The sequence below is a fragment of the Phaethon aethereus genome (assembly GCF_964289735.1).
Source record: "Phaethon aethereus genome assembly, chromosome: 11".
In the NCBI taxonomy this organism is placed as follows: Eukaryota; Metazoa; Chordata; class Aves; order Phaethontiformes; family Phaethontidae; genus Phaethon; species Phaethon aethereus.
This window is the reverse complement of record NC_138587.1, coordinates 20,594,763-20,613,649: the sequence shown is the minus strand read 5'-3', so window position 1 is coordinate 20,613,649 and position 18,887 is coordinate 20,594,763. Positions and strand designations below refer to the sequence as shown.

The window sequence follows — 18,887 nt, the reverse complement described above, 5'->3', positions numbered from 1 at the left end:
GTTCCAACACATTTTAAGCAAGTTACTAGGTCTTCTGTTACGGAACCCTCTGGTGATGCCTTACTGAAAGGAAGAAAGAATCCTTAACCTTCCAAGGACAGGTGTATAGGTAAGAGCCATGCCACTTCTGGACAAAGGGGAGGAAAAAAAAAAAAAAAATCTTTCGATACTGTACTGCCAGCAGTTATGACAGAAAAAGAACTTCCATCTCCTTTATCTTTGAAGACCTGTTTCAGTGGCTTTACAGAATGCACAATGTTACTAACACTTATGGCAGAAAAAAATCTATTAAACAGAAAGCATCATAACCTTATGCTTATGTACTATGAGCATGCCTTAGTACAGCCCTTGGAACTGACTCTGTCATGAACGTATATAAACTGATCAGAAAGTGACAGATCCTGACAAATAAAAGTTGACAGAAAGGTCAATTATTAGTAGAAATATATTTTATTTAATAATCCAGAGACCATTAAACAGAAACAGAAACTAAAGATAGATTGTTCAACCCACCAGTCCTATATTACATCAGCTCTTAAGTAGTACAGATGTCCTAAGGTTCGATGTCCAGTGAAACATCTGGGTAAACAGTGATCATCTACCCCAACAAGAGGCTACTGCAGCAAAAGGAAATTATGAATGCTAAGAAAGAACACCATTGCTTAACCAGTCTTCCTTCTTCCCTCACTGCCGTCCAGAGGGGTTCTGAAAGGCCCCCAGTCTTACAGTGGAGATATTACCTCTAACTCCCTGTTCAGCAAAGCAATAATAAAGTCCCTAGGCTGCTAACACTGAGAAATTACACATAGCATCGCTCATGATATCAAATGCATGATCATGACGGATTTAAGTAGTAAGAACCACTGGTTTGCAAGATGTTTTGAAGGCCCCAACACCTAGAAAAAAGTTCAAAGGCATACTGGCATAGTATCATATTTTTCCCCCCTTTTCTTTTTAAAAAAAAAAAAAAAACAACAAAAAACCCCCAACACCCAACATTTCATCAAAATTCATCACTGTAGCTGAAACACTCTTCCTTCTCACTATTCCCTCTTACTGTTTGATTTCTTTTGTACATCATAGATGGGAAAGATAATGCATATAATGTCTATTTGTAATGAAATTTAATTGAACATAAAGACTAAAAAGCCCACTCTACAAACAGTCTTTTAAGCAATCAGAAGTAATAGGCTTTGTGCCTTCACTACAACTTCTGAAATGCAGTACCGAAGTTTAAAAGATTTATTTATAGTATAAACACATAAATACATGAAGTTTATTTATAAAGAAGCTCCTTTTTAATTTCACATCTTAAAATACCATGGATTTTTACATGACTGACTAAAAGCAGAAAGTGCAGCCAATATCAGGAAATTAAGCTCAAAAAACCGAGAAAGCTTACTTCTCTTTTGAATGACGGGGCTTTTATCCAAACAAAGACTTACAAGTAGGGCAAGCTGCATTTCCCTAACGGACACACATTAAAGGACTATTGCAGTGGCATACAGGAGCAGATGAGTGTAAGAAATTTTATAAACTAACATCTTATTTATTTGACATTTTATTTCCTAAACAAAACGCTGCAAAAATCTTGACTGGTCCCCTATTCTTCCTTACATGGAACTCCTCCTCTCCGTCAACCTTCCACTTACTGCCCTTCAACTGAAAGAGATCCCAGATTTTGCAATCCATCTCTTTGACAACATGTAGTTGACTATTGTCTTATTTTCATTCAGAAAATGTTTTTTCCTTTCACTAATCAAGAAAAAGAACATTTCTAATAGGACTGAGGGGCTATGTGGTCAGTTTGAGCAATTAAGTATTTCTCAATACTACAACTAAGGATCACCACCCATTTACCTTCATTTCTGTACACAGTACCCACCGATATCCCCTTTCATTACAATTCTCTGTGAAATTAATTTTACCTAGCGAGTTATTAATACCATCAATAGGGAAGGTTAGGGTTTTGTTTATTTGGGTAACTGACATACCCAATCCAGCTGAGCATCATGTTCATGATGTTCTTACCTCGAGTATGTACTTCTCTAAAGATCTGACGTTTTCCAGAGCCTCTGGATCCTGATGGATAACTACTACTTCTTTCAAAGGATACTGGGAAGAAGGAAAAAGACATAAACTTTTGTCTTTCCAGCTGAAAACAAAGAACTTCAGAAATCATTCTTTATCATTTGAAGTATTTTGTTGTTGAACTCTGTTTGCTATTCCAAACTTAATTATTCAACTTTCTCAGGCTTATCCCAAAATTACAAAGCTACTGCACATTCCCAAGGCATTGATAAGAGATGTTAAGAGTTCTAACCTTTACTGGAATGGTTTTTCTGTCTCTGATTACTCGTCCAAGCTCAATAACAGACTGCAAACAAGAAACGGCACTTTCAATTTTTTTGTCGATGAGATCCTCCCTAGATTAAAAGGGAAACATTGTATTGCTTCATTTTCATCATATCTGAGCAGATTGAAAACATTTTATCCCCTTCCCTGACACTTCCTACAAGAGACTCAATTATGCTCTGTTTGGGGCAATTTGAAAAATGAACAAACAGGTTTTTCCTTCTTTCTTTGGAAAAGATGATAAAGAAATAACCTGCTGAAAAAAAAACACACAGCTATTTTTAAAACATCTTTTGCTAGCACCTCTCACTAGATGGAGATGATGGATTGAGTCATACTAACTTTTTATTGGATATTAATAAAATAAGAAGGTTTACATTAATAATGTCATAAGATTATGCAAAAAGGTATTATAAATAGTATATTTACAATGACAATTAAATACCTATAATGCAATCAACTCACTCTGCATCTCAATTTATAATCTTTTCCAGGAATTCTAGATATTTTACCTTGATGTTTTAGACAGTTTTGTCATCTTTCCTGGCTTCATCATTTTTTCTGCCTTCATCATTTTAACACCCTTCCATTTTGAGGCAAGCCAGGGTTGGGTGGTTTTTTTGCATTTTGGGGGGTGGAGGTGGGGTGTTGTTTGAGGTTTTGGAGTAAGCCAACATTCACACTTTGTTTCAAATGTACTAGCAGCCAACAGTTCCAAAAATGTGGTTTTCTTGAGTAGCTGCATAAATCGGGCAGCTCCTTTAAAACACACAAATGTCTTATCAAGGCCAGAAGTACTGGTTCAAAAGACAGTTGTGAACCAAATGAACAAAGTTGCATGCTGTAATACAAGTAGCAAAAGTACTGGGTTGAAAACCATACATCCAGTAAGGACTGGCCAGAAAAACAGAACTGGTAAAGCAAAACTTACAACTGAAATAACCCCATCTTCTGCATTAGGGCTTTGATTAAGATGTTACTACATATTTTGAAGCTTTTGTTCTTCCAAAAGCCAGTCTTTCAGGGTGGTCCTCCAAAAACTTGGAAACATGTAAATTCTGAGATAGAAGATGTTGCTCCAGAAAGTTTGATATAGTATAATGTGGCAGTATTTCAATATTACTTGCCATTAGTTAACAACACTGTGGAGCCACAAAATAAGAACAGTCTTCACAGATCGCATGTACACCCACCAAATTTAATGCAACCAATCTGTTCAGACACTAAGCAATCAAGTAATGCCTCAGTGGGGTTTCTAACACAGGTATTGAGTCACGTTCAGCTGTGAAAGTGACCAAGTCCCTTAGCTTTAGCTGTACACACCCATCATATTGTTAAAGTAGTATTTTCTGTAACTACATCCAAAAAGTGTCTTATTATTAACTTGCAATACTCCTTATGCAGTCATCAGAAAAATATTCAAAGAAAAATGCAATGATGTGCTTAGCACCTCAAAGTGGAACTCTGAAACTTCAACAATAGCTAGTACCGAAAACATGCCTTTTTACCTGACAAAGGGAACAACTGATACATAGGGGAACCAGTAAATTACACAAACTAGTAGCAGACAAGAATCCAAAGTACAGGACAAAGAGGAAAGCCGTGCGAGCGACTCAAACACATCATATGTTTGCACAACACAGCAGCAAGTCAGTTCGCGCTAACAGGAATAAAAAGTGACTAAGCCACTTTTAAACGCCCATGCTAAGCCCATGCCTGAACTGAGTTCCTACAAATAGCTCACTATCCTTCCACTACTGCATTCTGCAGGAGGTCAAAACCATTTGTGATAGCTCACTGATGAGTTCTGCATTCTTTGATTACATATTCTTTATGGCACTTTCCCAGGGAACAGAAAATCAGCACCATCATTACGTCAATCTCAAACTCCTTGTTGCAGTAACTCTCGCTACTGAAGCTATCCGCAAGCTTTACCTTTCTCGAAGGATAAAGTATCCATAAAAGAAACACCATTACTAGAAGGTTTAAATTTTTAAAATGGCACGTAAAATATCAAGGTCAGCTCCCTTGTCCTTGAGGGTTTTCAAACTGAGATGCAATGCAAAAGGAAGGTTTGCTTCCCCTGCATTCAGTGACTAATCGCAGGCTGCAATGCAGGCACTAACGTAACCCACTAGCATGGATCCAAGGCACTAATGAGCAACTGATTGCTGTCACACTGGTGTCTCCCTCTGCTGGGGAAAAAAAAAAAAACCACACAAAGTTCAGTTGTCAAGTTCTGCCTGGGTTGAGTTGCAACTATGGATAACCCAGAGCCTATATCCAGTACAACCGTCACGGACCCAAACCTTGGAGACACACTGGCCCTTACAAAAAACCTCACCCATCAGCATCCAAAGAAACGATCTGTCTGGAAAGCTCTTTCTCACATGATGTATCCTTTTACAAGGAAGTGGCAATCTCTGGACAATGATCTAAATTCTTGATCTGAAGCCAAAAGAACTCACTCTGCTGGCTCTGCATGTGGTCCACACAAAACAATAATTCCAATCCACATGGGATCTGGCATCAGCATTCACTAAGAAAGGCCTAGAGATGGGGGGATGCACACGTTCTTGCAAATGCAGGGCCCACAAGAAAGTTTTACAATTGTTCATAGGCATTATAGCTTCTAGTCAGCACACATTTTGAAGACTAAAAAGGATATTTCTTGCCCACCGTAAGAAGAAAACATAATGAGTTGGGAACATACAGTCCTCCTAATTGTCTTCCTTCCTATCTACAATCCTTTAACTTCACACAAGTCTTCTGCTTAAACGTAGAGGGAAAAGAAAACTCCCAGCTAACACTGAGAGTGGGGTGTGAGATGTACTGCTAGTGAAACATCCTCCTACAGTAAAGAGACTAACATGAATCAGAGCTTAATCAAAACTTAAACAGGTTTTGCTTGTAAAAAAAGAGTATGTTAACAATCATCCTAAAAGTCTTCCTGAGGCAAAGGAGTATTCGCATTATTAAAGCGGCTTGTTTTCTTGTTATGCAAAACAGTTTTAAACACAAGTCAGTGAAGGAGCACTGTTCTGTGAAAAGAAAAAACACACACACACACACCCCCCGGCCCCAAAAAACCCCACTCAACCAACCACCAACCAAAACTCAACCAAACCAAAACCCCATTTTGCCACATAACAGCTGTCTTACCTCACTTGGGGAAGCATGAGGTAGTGGATGCTTTCAGTATTCTTTTCCTGAACCGAGGCTGGATCAATAAGTGTCTTAAGATTCTGGTACATCAGCTCAGTGATAAATGGAGTATATGGTGCCTGTAATGTTGCACTCGATCATCATCTTTTTTTTATTGTTTGTACATTATGAATTAGTAATACTTATGAATTGCATAAGGACAGTTCAGCAAAAAGAATGCTCACACAGTGCCTTCAATGCACAACTGTGAAGTTATTCAAAATGCAAACTGAAATAAATGGTCAAATTGCTACTACTTGTTCACCTACTTCCTCGTATTTACATGTTACTTTTGGACATTAGATATGAAACCAAAATGTCTCTTTATCAGTCAGGTGTTATTTGCCTTCACTATAGTACCACAGGGCAGATAAGCAAATATCTGGGGAGATGGGAAATGAACTGTGCTACACAAATCAGTAGCATCACAGGTTTTTTCTCCCCATGTGTTCAGTCTCTGTATCCCTAGTTTCTATGGTCAACTTAGACACAAAGATGCATGCTTTTAGATTAACTGCACTAAAAATGTCGAATAGTTGTAGCGGGCTGTAATTTCCTTACCATAAGTCTGCACATGGAGAACAAAACGCTAAACAAGGTTTCCAAGGCCATCATGCAGTCTTCAGTCCCATTCTCACCCTATTTGATGAATTCAACAAGAAAAAAACAACAACTGCAATTATAGGATCAGGAAGTGCATTTCAATAAACTTAAAAATCTTCCTATGTTAATGCAATAAACTGTTTTTCCAAACTGTATTTATTTTGCTCAATTCCATCCAGCAAGTGAAACAGAATTACTGGGCATTTTGGTTCGTTGGTTTTCCTCATGAAGCAAAGAGGAAGAAAAAAAAATGTTAACTTCTCATTCGCACTCTCAGGTCTAAATTGATATTATTTAAAAGGCAGCATAAAGATTTTGTGTAGAATGATAAAGCTGCTATGCATTAAATGAACATAGGCTACTAGGATTTCGTTTACAGGACAAGATACCAGAAGTAGGTACCTACCTTTAGTCTTCTGCGATTCATTCTAACATACCAGTTGGTCAGAATATCTACAAACTTCACTAATCGAGGGACTACAGTGTACAGCCTATAAGCTAGAAGGAAAAATGTTTACTGTAGTTAATATTTGCCCTCTGCATCAAGCTCCTCACTTAAAAAACCCCCACATTATTATTTGTAGCTCTGGTGTTAAACACAAAACTTGAGCAGAAGCACGTATGTTAGTAAGATCAAAAAAGTGATTAGACCTACTATTATGTTAAAACCATATTTTGAAATCGCACATCATCAATTCTCATGCTTCAAGACAAACACATCTACCACCAAATTGCTTCCCTAATCCTACACAAACACGCATTATGGAAGCCTTATGCTTTTATCTGACTCATAAAGAGGATAGTGGATAAGAGACTATTAATCGCCAAGGATTTGGCAAATCCCAGATTTGCACATGCTGTAAATACAGCCAAGTCACTAGAAGTTTAACAGAAATTATTGTAGAATCATACAATAAAATTTGATTCATTACTGCCAATATTTTCTTTTTTGTTCACCAGATTTATGATGAGACACCTATTTAAATCAATCCTCCCTGAATTAATTGCAATTTTTAATTCTTTTTCTAAGTAACACAGTAGGCTAAAAGAATGTAAAGAAACAGCAAGCCTGATGAGGTAAGAAGATAAACATAGCTGTATTTTCAAGTTCTGTGTAACTTAAAAGCATGGAGGACCGCCAGCACAAAAAAGGAGGTCATCACAAGCATCACTATGCAACTGGGAAAACAAATTTCAGTTGTTCGCGAGAGAATTGGGGGGTGGGGATGGACCTTAAATAGGACTCAGTTTTCTAAGGAAAAACTTGTATATAACTTCTCTAAAAGCGAAGAGCTTTCTGATCTCTATCCTGAATCAGATTCATTAATCAAGCAGCTATTTTGGATCTTTGCTTTAAAAGCCCCACCACACTTCTCACTGCATTTTCTAAAATAGAAGCATTTTTAAAGGCTGAGTACTGTTATTTAAACCTGAAAAGGAAATGCTCAAAAGATTCATGCCATGGTGGGGAAGACATTATTTATGTGGGAATTTGTATTCCTAAAAAATTCCCAGCTCTCTTCTAGCTACACATGATCTAGTTTGGAGACTGGTTAAAAACAAAAAAACCTCAAAAACCTCACCTTTCAGGTATACTATATCTTTAACAAGAGATTCAATTTAGCCTCGACACACACACTTCTCCCCTCAATAGCTGTAATCCCAGTTCATAAACCAAATAATGAAATCTTACTTTTTCATGACTCAAAAAAAGGCATGTGTGTGCATGGAAACACACACACTTCTTTCAATTTCAGTCATCGGGAGAAAAGTTGTTTTGTAAAATAATTTCTTGTATTGTGCACTTAAGTAGGGAAAAAAGTATAATAAGGCTTATTATTTTAAAATACAGAATTTTATCCCCCCTTAAAATACGAAGGATTGTTTGCCCTATGACCTTCCCTAATATCTTCCCAATATCTTACTATTTGCCTTTTTTATCAAAGGGCCCAAATCCCAGAAGTTTCCATCATTAAAGACCAAGTTTAATGGAGAAACTACACTACTATTCAATAGGTAATAATTCACTCGGATAAGCACGCTACTGTCAAAGCGAAGCGAGGTTAGCTACGCCAGCTGCCGCTGAAGAGGGTACTGGCACACATCTACCTAACTTGCAGCACTTCTGAGGGGAGCATGGCCACAGGTCCAGTTTTGGGCACCTACTGAACCAGGGATAACACAAAACAGCAAAAACCTCTTATAAACACACATGTGTATGGTTTCAACACATTTAACGTCTGCCAATTTTCCATGAATGATTGAAACGATGCTGCTTTCCGACACGTCTCATTTTCTCCAATTGTATACGTCCTAGGAAGTCAAAAGCTCTCCCCAAGCCAGGATTAGCAGAGGTTGTTGTACCTTTCGCAAGTTCCTCAGGGCTCTCTAAAGCATCCCAAAGTTGGAGTGTGCACAGGTATGTTCCCCTTCCCACCCTTAGTCTACCCCAGTGAGGTCAACACTAAACTGACTGGCACTCCATTTAGGCTGAAACACTGCTGGCTAGTCAAGCTACTGGTAGAAACTGGGGCAGCATTAACACAAGTTTTACTTCATGGAGCCATTTTTCTAGAGGCAGCCGAGCGGTGTAAGTTTAGCTCCACTATAAAATACATTTGATTAAATGGAAGAAGCTAAGCTCAGTTGCAACATTTTTCTGGGTAGTGGTGTCTCCTCACCACTTCGAGTTTGCAGCCTGTATGTTCTTGCACACGATCACACACACAGTGCAGGAACGGCAGGCTACAGTGCAGACTGTGCCATTTCTTTGGCAGATAGTGCCCAAATACCACCTCAGCACCACTGCCTCGGCTATGTTTTAGACATGGCAGAGACAACAAATGTGGTTTTTTTAATGCATCCTGCAGGTAACAGAGTTGTACAGCATTAGTTGGGGAATGCAATCATTTATTTTTGCTCACATCATGCCACATCTACAATGTGCCACATCTACAATGCTTCTGCATTTGAGTTTTTAAATCCCCCCCCCTCCCCCCCCAATCTTGGGTTCTAAAATGAAGTTGTATAGTGTATTTATCTCCTTTACTTAGCATTTATCAGTCACCACTATAATCATCCCTTGCGTCTTCCTGACATTTTTCATACTTCAAGTCATATAAAGTAGAAAATATTAAAAAAAAATCCCAAACTAGTTTTTTAAAAAAAGATTAGCACAAGAGTATCATGTCGCAGTACACAAATTTACTGCATCTCATTTATATCTGACTGAATTCAGAGTTTATGCAGAAAGATAAATTGAAAATTCATATTTGTTAATCACTTCTAAATGAGACCTGTCACTCATTTGATGTAACTCACATAACGTTATCTTCATCTAACACAAGACAACAGCATTTAATACCCACACTACAGTCTAGGATATCTTTACATTCTCATTTTCTAAAAGGAATTTTCTTCTGCTTGGAAGGATCTTCTTGCTTCATAGAGGTGTCAGATGACATATCCCTTTTTATTAGCTTCATCTTCCTCTTAGAAATCCAGATCAGAGAATTCAGTTTCTATTCCCATGCTTATCTTCCTGCAAACACTACTTCTGTTTAAACTGTGCACTACTCCAAAATCCCAGGTACACATTCACAGAAGAATTTTCAACCGTCCCTCACAGTATCTTCCTTTTTACATGCAGCATGTAAACTTGCATAGGTTCTGTGTATTTCTGTTGGGCAACCCATGAAACTCACACACCACCATCAAATTTCAAGGACAAAACTTCTACAAAGAAGCCACATTTTCACCAACAGACAGCTTTTATCATAATCCTGGTTTTGGTAGCTTGAGGATTCTTTTTTCCTTTAATGAAATGTTCTCAGATGACCTCACCTGAAATTTTTTTTGTTACCAAAATGGCCTGCTTTATCTACTGTAGCAAGAAAAAACTCATCTTACTGGTCTTGGTAAGAGTAATTATCATGCCAGTCTAAGAAGGGGGCATACAAGAGATGACTGAAGCAGAAGACTATCCCATGTCCTCATAAAGTCAGATCCGGCATATAGCTGTTTCCTTATTATCTGTTATCCCACTAATACTTTCTTTCCCCAAGCCCCAGCACACCTGCAGAAGGCTTCTAAAAATTCTTCTGAGGGCAACTTAAGATCATGGGCATAGGGGGGTTGTTTGTTTATTCGTAAAGAGGAACTACAATGGCAAAAGCCACCTTCTTTCCAATATCTAGGTTTTTAGTGCCCTTAAAGGCACCAAAACCTCTTCAAAACCCACCATGACTTTATCTGCAAGTTTGTGAGCTTCCTGGATCCGACCAGCTACTTCAGGGGGCTCTTGCAGCACCTTCTCTTTGTGATGAACATTCTCTTAATGTAATGTGAGCATTGAGAGGTATGGGATGATGAAAAAAATAACATGCAGGAAGAAAAACCAGGAGAGTGTCTTCCTACAGCTATGCAATATCCTAATGCTATTCCGTCCTGCTGCATGCACCCACAATATGATTACAAGGAAACCCTCTCCATGGAACTATGCAGGGGAAAATTTATTCCCCATGCTCATGTACCTCTCAAAGTTATTTTATTTAGCTGACTTGAGCACTACCCATTTTATCCTTTTTTTTTTTTACAGCTTCCTCAAATTCTATTTGGCTTCCTTTTCACTACTGTCTTTCAGTTACTATTATAATATTATTAATTGCTCCAAGCGCTGTAGAAGATGTTGTTACAGCAACAAGCTACATCACTGAGCTTATAGGATTAGCTGTGACAATAAACAGCCTCATCACTTTTATATCTCTCATGAACAAGCATAGCAAAAATCTGTATTAACACCCATGAAAAGCAGCGTTTTGTGTATTATGGTAGCTAGTTAAAAGATTTTCTTCCTTTTATCTGAACTGTAAGTCTCACACGGAACCTGGAAATCTCTGGATGAAACAGCTAGTTCTTTAATCAAAAATTAAACACCTGTACACAGACCCGACCAGACATGTGCATACCTGCCATTTCAGCTTTGAAGAACTGAATGAGTGATTGGGTGAAAGAAAGAATCCATTTATCCATGATGTTATTGCTCTCCTTAACTGTGTTCTCATTGTAAAGGAATTCTCTTCCCTCATCCTATCATCAACATAAAAACACAAAACACATTTTCAAGTCACAAGGGTATATATTCAAACCTCTCTATTGAACCACCTGTCAGCCACTAATATTTTAACCTTCACTGTGTTACACCCGTTTCCTAAAGAGAACATTCAATTACAAAAACACGTAAGAGAAACAGCTAAGGAAAACCTGACTCCCACTGCTGCTGATTTCACCACACCATACCTTCAACTACAAAGGAGGCCAGTTATTTGGATCTGTTAAACCAGATAAAAAGTAGTACAGCACACATCGGTATGCAGCCGTTCTTTCCCCGTTTGCAGTATAACTCACGGCTTCCAGACACAGGGCAGAACTCTTGAATTTACATAATTCCTTCATCTAGGAGGACCTGAAGCATTTACAGGAAATGTACTACGAAGATGAATTCCGTTTAGGGAAAGGGCATATAAACAATAGAATTCTTTTTTAAGAGCATGTGACAATTTCAACAGATTAAAACATAGAAGAACGCAACAACCTGAAAAAACAGGTGGAATTTTTAGGTATCCAACATGCATATGTTGCATTTTGTTGCTTTCCAAAAGATTGATGTCTGCACCCATCTGAGATATTTCATAACAGTTTGCTGATTCTGTTGCAAAGACCATTGCAAGCAAGACCATGAGTAAGCACACTTGTCGGTGCCACCAGCCTGACTCTTTTCCATGTGAATGTTCTTATGACTAGTTGAAAACAGGGGCTTGTTTGTTTTTGAGGGTTTTTTCAGATTTACAAACAGTATTTAACATCTGGTTTTAAGAGTCTTTGGACTTTCTCTTCTCTCACAGTACAGATGAAAAAAATCTGTTTGGATTATTCCACTCGGTAATTATGCACCCACTTACATAGTGGAAAGGAGAAGGAAAGAAATACATCTGCACACCCAGAAGCGCAGCAATCCCAGTGTGAGGTCAGCAATCGTTTAACCAACTACAATTACTGTGGTAATTACAATAAGCATAAAATTATTGTTAGACTTCATCCAGGACACTGGGATGGTAGTTTCTCTCTTGCAGGAGGCAGAATACTATGAAAAAGTTGTTTAAGCCTGCACATGAAATCTAATTTAAGCACTATCACCTCCAATAACGCATTCTTTTGCCTAATACGGTTCATAGGAATGGTTTCACTATCTATTTAGAAAGAAAAATTACATCTGATGAATTATCAAAACTATCTGTTTCAGCACCCGGATTTTCTACCAGGGTCCTCTATCCCCAATTTGACTGAACTTGCAAGATTTAATGGGATCACAGTAAAAAGCTGCAAAGCAGACTTTAGATAATCCAAAGGTCAAACAGGAAAAACTGAAGTATATTTTTGGGGCAATGCATAGGTTTGTCTAATGAATGCTGTCTAGGGGATCCTAAGAAAAGATCTGTCAAATGTTAGGATCTGAAGTTACCAGACTTTCTTCCCAACAGGGGTTGTTAAAAAGATAAAACCGTTCCTCTGAGTCAGCTATTTACTGTTTACTGAAGTCAGCTGCCTTTATTGCTTCAAATGGCAGCTCTCCACAGTGATTAGGCTGCTACTGTAATTTCATGCATAGTACAAGGTTTGAACTTTTTAGCTTAGTTCCCACCCTCCCATAAAAGTCTGCACTAACAAGCGGTAACCTTCTATCATTAATCTCAGCTGAGAGATTAAAATTGGTTTCATCAGAAACTATACAATATACACAGTCTTCAATTTAAATGAAAAATTACTATAAGAAAGAAATTTTAATCTTGCTTTCTTTCTGAAATTGTAGAAACTCATGTCACTCATCCAGCATTTTTTAGTAGACTTCAAATGTAATCTACAAGTCTAAAGCATTATTGCTTTTATAATTTACCTTTCTTTCCATTCCATCTTTTTTTTTCCCCTAAGTTGTATTTAAATTTAACTTCTAAAAAAATTAACTGTCATGTTACAGAAGGCAATCTGCTTGCTATGGTTAATGTATTCAGTAGCAAGTATTCCCAAGTTAAACATTTTTATGCAGATTCATAATTAAAGTTACAGTAAATGAGTTAGCTGAAGAAATTGTTAGAGCAGCTGCTACTGACAACTTTATTTTCATTAGTTATTTGCAGTTCTATTTGTGTTGTATCTGTATGCTCTTAAGCAATGTTCAGTGCAGAGAAATTTGCAGTCCAGCTGTCATCTTCCAACAGCACCCTTCCTGCCAAGTAGTCATACCTGACTACATGGCGTAGCGTAACAGAAAAGAAAAAGCAGCAGCAGCACTCAAGCCAGTATTAGTGACACCTATTGCCTCCAAGCTACTGCCTGAACACTGATAAAACAACTACTAGAAAACCAACAAGGCTTAGTATGGACATTTCAGAAGGATCCCCTTCAGCACATGTGGTACCTGGCTTTTAACTAGCAAGGTGACAAGCAGCAGGTAATTGCTTAGTATGTATTAACCCCACAAACTCAAAATTCCCTATCTTGTTCTCTAATTTCATGAGTGTGACTGTAAGAGCATCACATTTATGTCAAATGAAAGGGAACCAAGCGCACTCTAATCTGAGAAACGATAGCTGTTTTGTCTTGACAGCCCCCTACCGTCCGCTCCTCCTTTTTTATGTAAGCAGCAGCTTGGTCAAGAAGACAAAGATGCGGGGCGATTATAGCTTTATAAAACAGGGTACAAACAGGAAATAACACACAGAAATTAATAGCAAGTATATACAACCTGATGTAACTTTGAGGTCAGCCCTGCTTTGAACAAGGAGATAAAGATCAGATGACCTCCAGGGTCAGAGCCCAGACCCCCCTTCCAACCTACATTTCTCTACAATGCCAATTTGTAATTCACCCTAACAGTGGAAAAAGCACAAAGCCCCTTCCACTTTGCTTTTCCATGCTCAAGAGATCTGTACCTTATGTTGCAGGATCTGAACATTCTGAACAAGAAAGCGATAGGCATTGTACCAGGGCAGGAAGACATCCTTCAGTATATCCCTTACTCCTTCCTCCTTAAATCTCAGATTTTCTGCTCTTACCACAGGAGAATTGATCAGGTATAACCTGCAAAATAAGAACACAATACTTTAAAGCTTAAAACTGCATATACTAATAGAAATGCACTTAGAAGTACAGTAAACCCTTGAGAGCTGCATAACAGGCAAAAGATACTCAAGGAAGCAGTATTGTAAGCATGTAACACTAAGGAAAACCGTATTGTAAGCATGTAACACATTCAGTATGTGACAATTTACTTACTGGTGCTACAGGATTATCTTAATGACACTGCACGTGTAATTTGAACTGGAATTTAAATTTTCTTTTTTACTCTAGAAGTTAATTGAAGTGATAGCGCATGCTCAGATGCTACCACAGTATAAAACAAGCAGTGGATGCATGGAATTAGTGTTCATCTTTAGATCGGCACCTAGTGTTCCAGTAATATTTTTAATTCCTTAACAATGACACAGTACCTTTCTACTCAATCTAGTTATATAAAAAGCTTTGGGCCCATGGCAAACACAGGACTAGGGAGCAAGGCAAAACTGGCAAATCAAAGTAAAAGAGCAGAAACTGACGTTTTCAAGAAAAACAGCCCCAAAAGAGGACAAGGGATGTATCTCCTACCAACACAAACGTGCCTCAACTTCAGAAACAGCTCTGAAAGAGCAAAGCAGAGGATTCAGGTGACACTGCCTACTTATATCAGAAGCAGCTTCTCACAGGATCATGCCCACCTCAGCCAAGAGGGTTCATCTATACCTGAAATCCACCCTATCTAGGGAGATCCTCCCTCAGGTCAGTCTCTCTCAAGGTAACAGTTCCTCATTTCAGGGAGACAGACATGTCCCCCAGCTTCCCTGCTGGCTCTGACTTCGCAAAAAGTCATCGTTGCACTTCATCTCATCTTTTTCCCTAAACAATTATTCTGTCTACAGAGACAAACTGGTATCTATCCAGTTAATTCAAAAAGAAACCAGGTCTTACTCAGGCATCAAAAAACTTGAATATAAACTTGATCTAGATACTCTTCATTTAATTTTACAAATACAAAAGACAAACCAAACTTTCCTATTTTAAAGATTGTGGCATTTCTCAGTGGAAATTCATTAACTCATTTTCTCACATTTCATCAACTTTTAAAATCATGATTCTAAACTAATATATCCTTACAGGCACTTCCTTTAGGAGACTTTAAAATCTTAATAGGGTTTGACACAGCACATTCAAGAATACCAGACCATAAATTCTTCAGAAGAAGGCTTCTTGCATAAAAATGAAGACATAAAAATAGAGCTGCCAGAGTAAACAAGACAGTAATAGAGCACAGAAATGGGCATTTTCAGTACTACATTGGGGAAAAGAAACAAACATTTTAAAACATGATATCTGAATTCAAATTATAAACTTACAGAAGTACAGAACAATTGAGCATGATAATGAACTAGAAAATGAAACTTAGAATTTTTAAGTATATATTTGATCCAAACCTCCCATCACAATTATTTATGTGCTTATTACTCATTATTTATTTCAGAAGTCAAACATAACTTTGGTCTGAATACAAGAGCTAGTCCAGCCCTAGGGTACACCAGGATACCCCAGGCCTTTTACCAGTTTGAGACTCACCTAGAATAATGGCCACTGCAAATTGCCTCCCCTGCTTTCCTCCTGAAGAGGCAGCAATGCAAACTAATCAGAACTATGAAGAATCCACTGAACTGCTCCTCTGCACTCACCTCAGGAGCACTTGCTGCAGAATTTATCAGAAGTCTTCTTAAAATAGCTCTTAGCATGAGAAATTAAAGAAAATGTAGCTCTCTAAGGCTACAGTTTTGTTTTAACACAGCAGCCCTACATTGCCTTACAATATGTAAATGTTAAAAGAATACTAATTTCCTGAATTATTGCAATGCAAAGACACTTACACCTATTATATGGAAAGAAAAATAGGCACTTGATAAAGGAAGAGTTCTATCAAGTTAGTTACACCTGGTGATATTACCCATTGGGCAGAAAATAAAACCTTCCTCAAATCAAGACAGTATTATCAAGTCTTCTAACAACATCTGAGAAACAATTAAGTAACCTCCTTTTCATCTCTCTAAAACAATACTCTGTGGCACTATGTTATTTCATCCGCATTTTAAGAACAAATTGAGAGGGGTATGTAACACATCACTTCTAACAGCAATACTTACCTCAGAATACAGGAAAGTGAAGGGCTTATAATGACTATGAGGAACAAATTCTCTTTCTGACGTACTTCAACTTTGACAGCTATCCAAACCAAGTCATAGGTCTTAAGAATATCAAAATGCAACTTTGACAATTCTTACAGGTTTCACACGGGATTCAATTTTCAGGGAGTCTGAAATTGGGTTGTTAAATTTACTGTGCTGTTATTTCTTCTGTTCGCCCTTTCCATTCAATTCCATATTCATTTAAACAACTTACATCTACATTTTCTGCTAATCTATTTATCAAGCTACTGCTGAGAACACTTTAAAGCTGTAGTTAAAAAAAAACAAACACAACAACAAAAACTTTTTATATATATGTATATATAAAAAGTACTGCAAAAGCTAAAGTAACTCTGCAGGGAAACAGTGCCAAGGAAAAAAACTCAGTTGTAGCTTTTTCTATAAACAGAACACATCAAGCGCTTCAGTGAATAAGCAGAGACAACTGAATCACAGAGCTCCTTCCATAAACGAACCTAGTCTGCAATGCTTTTTACTCTCTGTGTGGGTGTATGTATAAATAAATGTGACATTAAGGAATGAGTACACAGGCAGAAAAATGAATTAGCTTTTTAGAAATCAAAAAACCATGAATAATGGAAGTGTAACTTCTGGTGTTTGAGATTTTTTGTTTTGTTTTATAAAAAAGGCAGATTTTTACTAAAGAAATATCACCTGCAATTTAAAAATCTCCAATATTAGTAACTCTGACCCTTTTCACTCATATTGTTCCAGTTACCAATCCACTGATATTCTGCTAATACACCTTGATTATTTGTAAAGAATAATCTCGATCAAATTTAAGAAATCCGCCCAACTCTCCACTGTAAACATCTGAGAAGATAATTTACTAGGTCTTTTAAATGCTAAAGCTTGAAACAATAAGGAACTTCACATCTATTTTGTCAAATTATCTAGAACAAGCACCAACCATCTTTCTCAAATAAACAAAAAAACACAGTACACTAAGCTTTCTTTCAGCCCAATCATTACCATGTATAGTTGTAACCTACAATTCAAAGTGTGTGATATAGTTTAAGGTTTTCTTATATACAGCAAGAATTACAGGGCTCTTGAGAAATGCCTAAGTACTGTACTCCCACAGTTATTAAAACATCTTTATTGTACCTTTACCTCAAGGTACTACTTCAAGCATGTAGTTAGTGCATCTAGTCAAAGTACCAGGCAACTGCATAATTACATTTATGTATTAGTGTAACTTTAATGAAACACTTGAACTGTGTTTAATCTCTGTTTGACCAGGACAATGTATATACACATTAGGCAGCTCCACTTCAGCTTTTCTGGTTTCACTACTGTTACGTACATACTGTATATTTGCATCAACAAAAAAGAAACACTTTCTCTTCAGAAAATGTATAGTATAAGCAGCAAACTAACCTTTCTGTGCATTATATAGTAATCCTGCCCTAAAATAATGATTTAACAGTAAACTAATAGTATAATTCTCAAAGATTTTATTCAAGTTTTCATTGGGTCAACTCAGACTATGAGTTGCAATAGCGGACTGTGCTGGCTCAAGTGGAAGCATTCTGTACAAACTGGACACACATTTTCTGACAAAAGGCCTCCAGTCAGCACATCAGCTTTGGTTGTTACCAGCCTTGAGGGAGAGAAGACAAGAGTACAGAAAGTCCAGGCACTGTAACTATTGCCAGTTCTTTTGAGTCATCCACTCTTTCAGCTCTTTGCCTGACATAGCAGTCTAGAAGTTCCTCAATTAACTTTCTTCCTACTGCTAGTTGTCAAAAACTCATAAGCAGCCCTCCTGGTACATGTCTGCTATGAATAGAAAGCTAACATGTCAGATTGTATATTAAAGAAATCCTACCTTAGTGCATCCGCTCCATAACTATTTACAATACTCATTGGATCAGGATAATTCTTCTTCCTTTTGCTCATTTTTTGGCCATCACTAGAAAATATCAGAATGTAGGCATAAATTCCCAGAATTCTTGTAATACACGGATAAAGAAAAAAGGCCCTTCAAATCCAGCTTAATTTTTCCGTCCTATTATGTTCTTGGTAGCATAGACGTAATTATATATTAGCACATCATTTCAGTATGACTGTTGAACCAATGAGCAACTGCAAAAAAAAAAAAAAACAAAAACACAAAAAAAAACCCAAGCAAAAAAAAAAAAAACAACACCCAAAACAACCTCAAGAGACTCCCAAATTACAAATCTAAGCAGGAAATCTGTCTTTCCTACCAAAGCTGAGGGAAGATGCACTTGTTTTGAATCAATCTCTCCAGCCCATGGGCAAAGCTTTATTTGAAAATAAAGGCAAACAAATATAATTAACTTATTTAAAATTACATCTAAAACTACATTTATAATCCCCTTTACTCTGCATAACAGGTATCATTTATTTCCTATTCTTTCC

The 18,887-nt window shown here is 37.4% G+C and overlaps 1 protein-coding gene across 1 annotated transcript in view; it reads right to left on the bottom strand.

Moving 5' to 3' along the window:
• The window catches only part of IARS1 (isoleucyl-tRNA synthetase 1), a gene marked incomplete at both ends in the record, with an annotated part of 102,965 nt that overhangs the window by 25,908 nt on the left and 58,170 nt on the right, over positions 1 to 18,887 (bottom strand). Inside the window, 8 exons of the mRNA XM_082004513.1 lie at positions 2,032 to 2,115; positions 2,324 to 2,426; positions 5,518 to 5,639; positions 6,121 to 6,198; positions 6,569 to 6,660; positions 11,130 to 11,250; positions 14,151 to 14,298; positions 18,331 to 18,414. Of these exons, the coding sequence (XP_081860639.1) occupies positions 2,032 to 2,115; positions 2,324 to 2,426; positions 5,518 to 5,639; positions 6,121 to 6,198; positions 6,569 to 6,660; positions 11,130 to 11,250; positions 14,151 to 14,298; positions 18,331 to 18,414 (832 nt within the window). The remainder of the gene's footprint in view (positions 1 to 2,031; positions 2,116 to 2,323; positions 2,427 to 5,517; positions 5,640 to 6,120; positions 6,199 to 6,568; positions 6,661 to 11,129; positions 11,251 to 14,150; positions 14,299 to 18,330; positions 18,415 to 18,887) is intronic.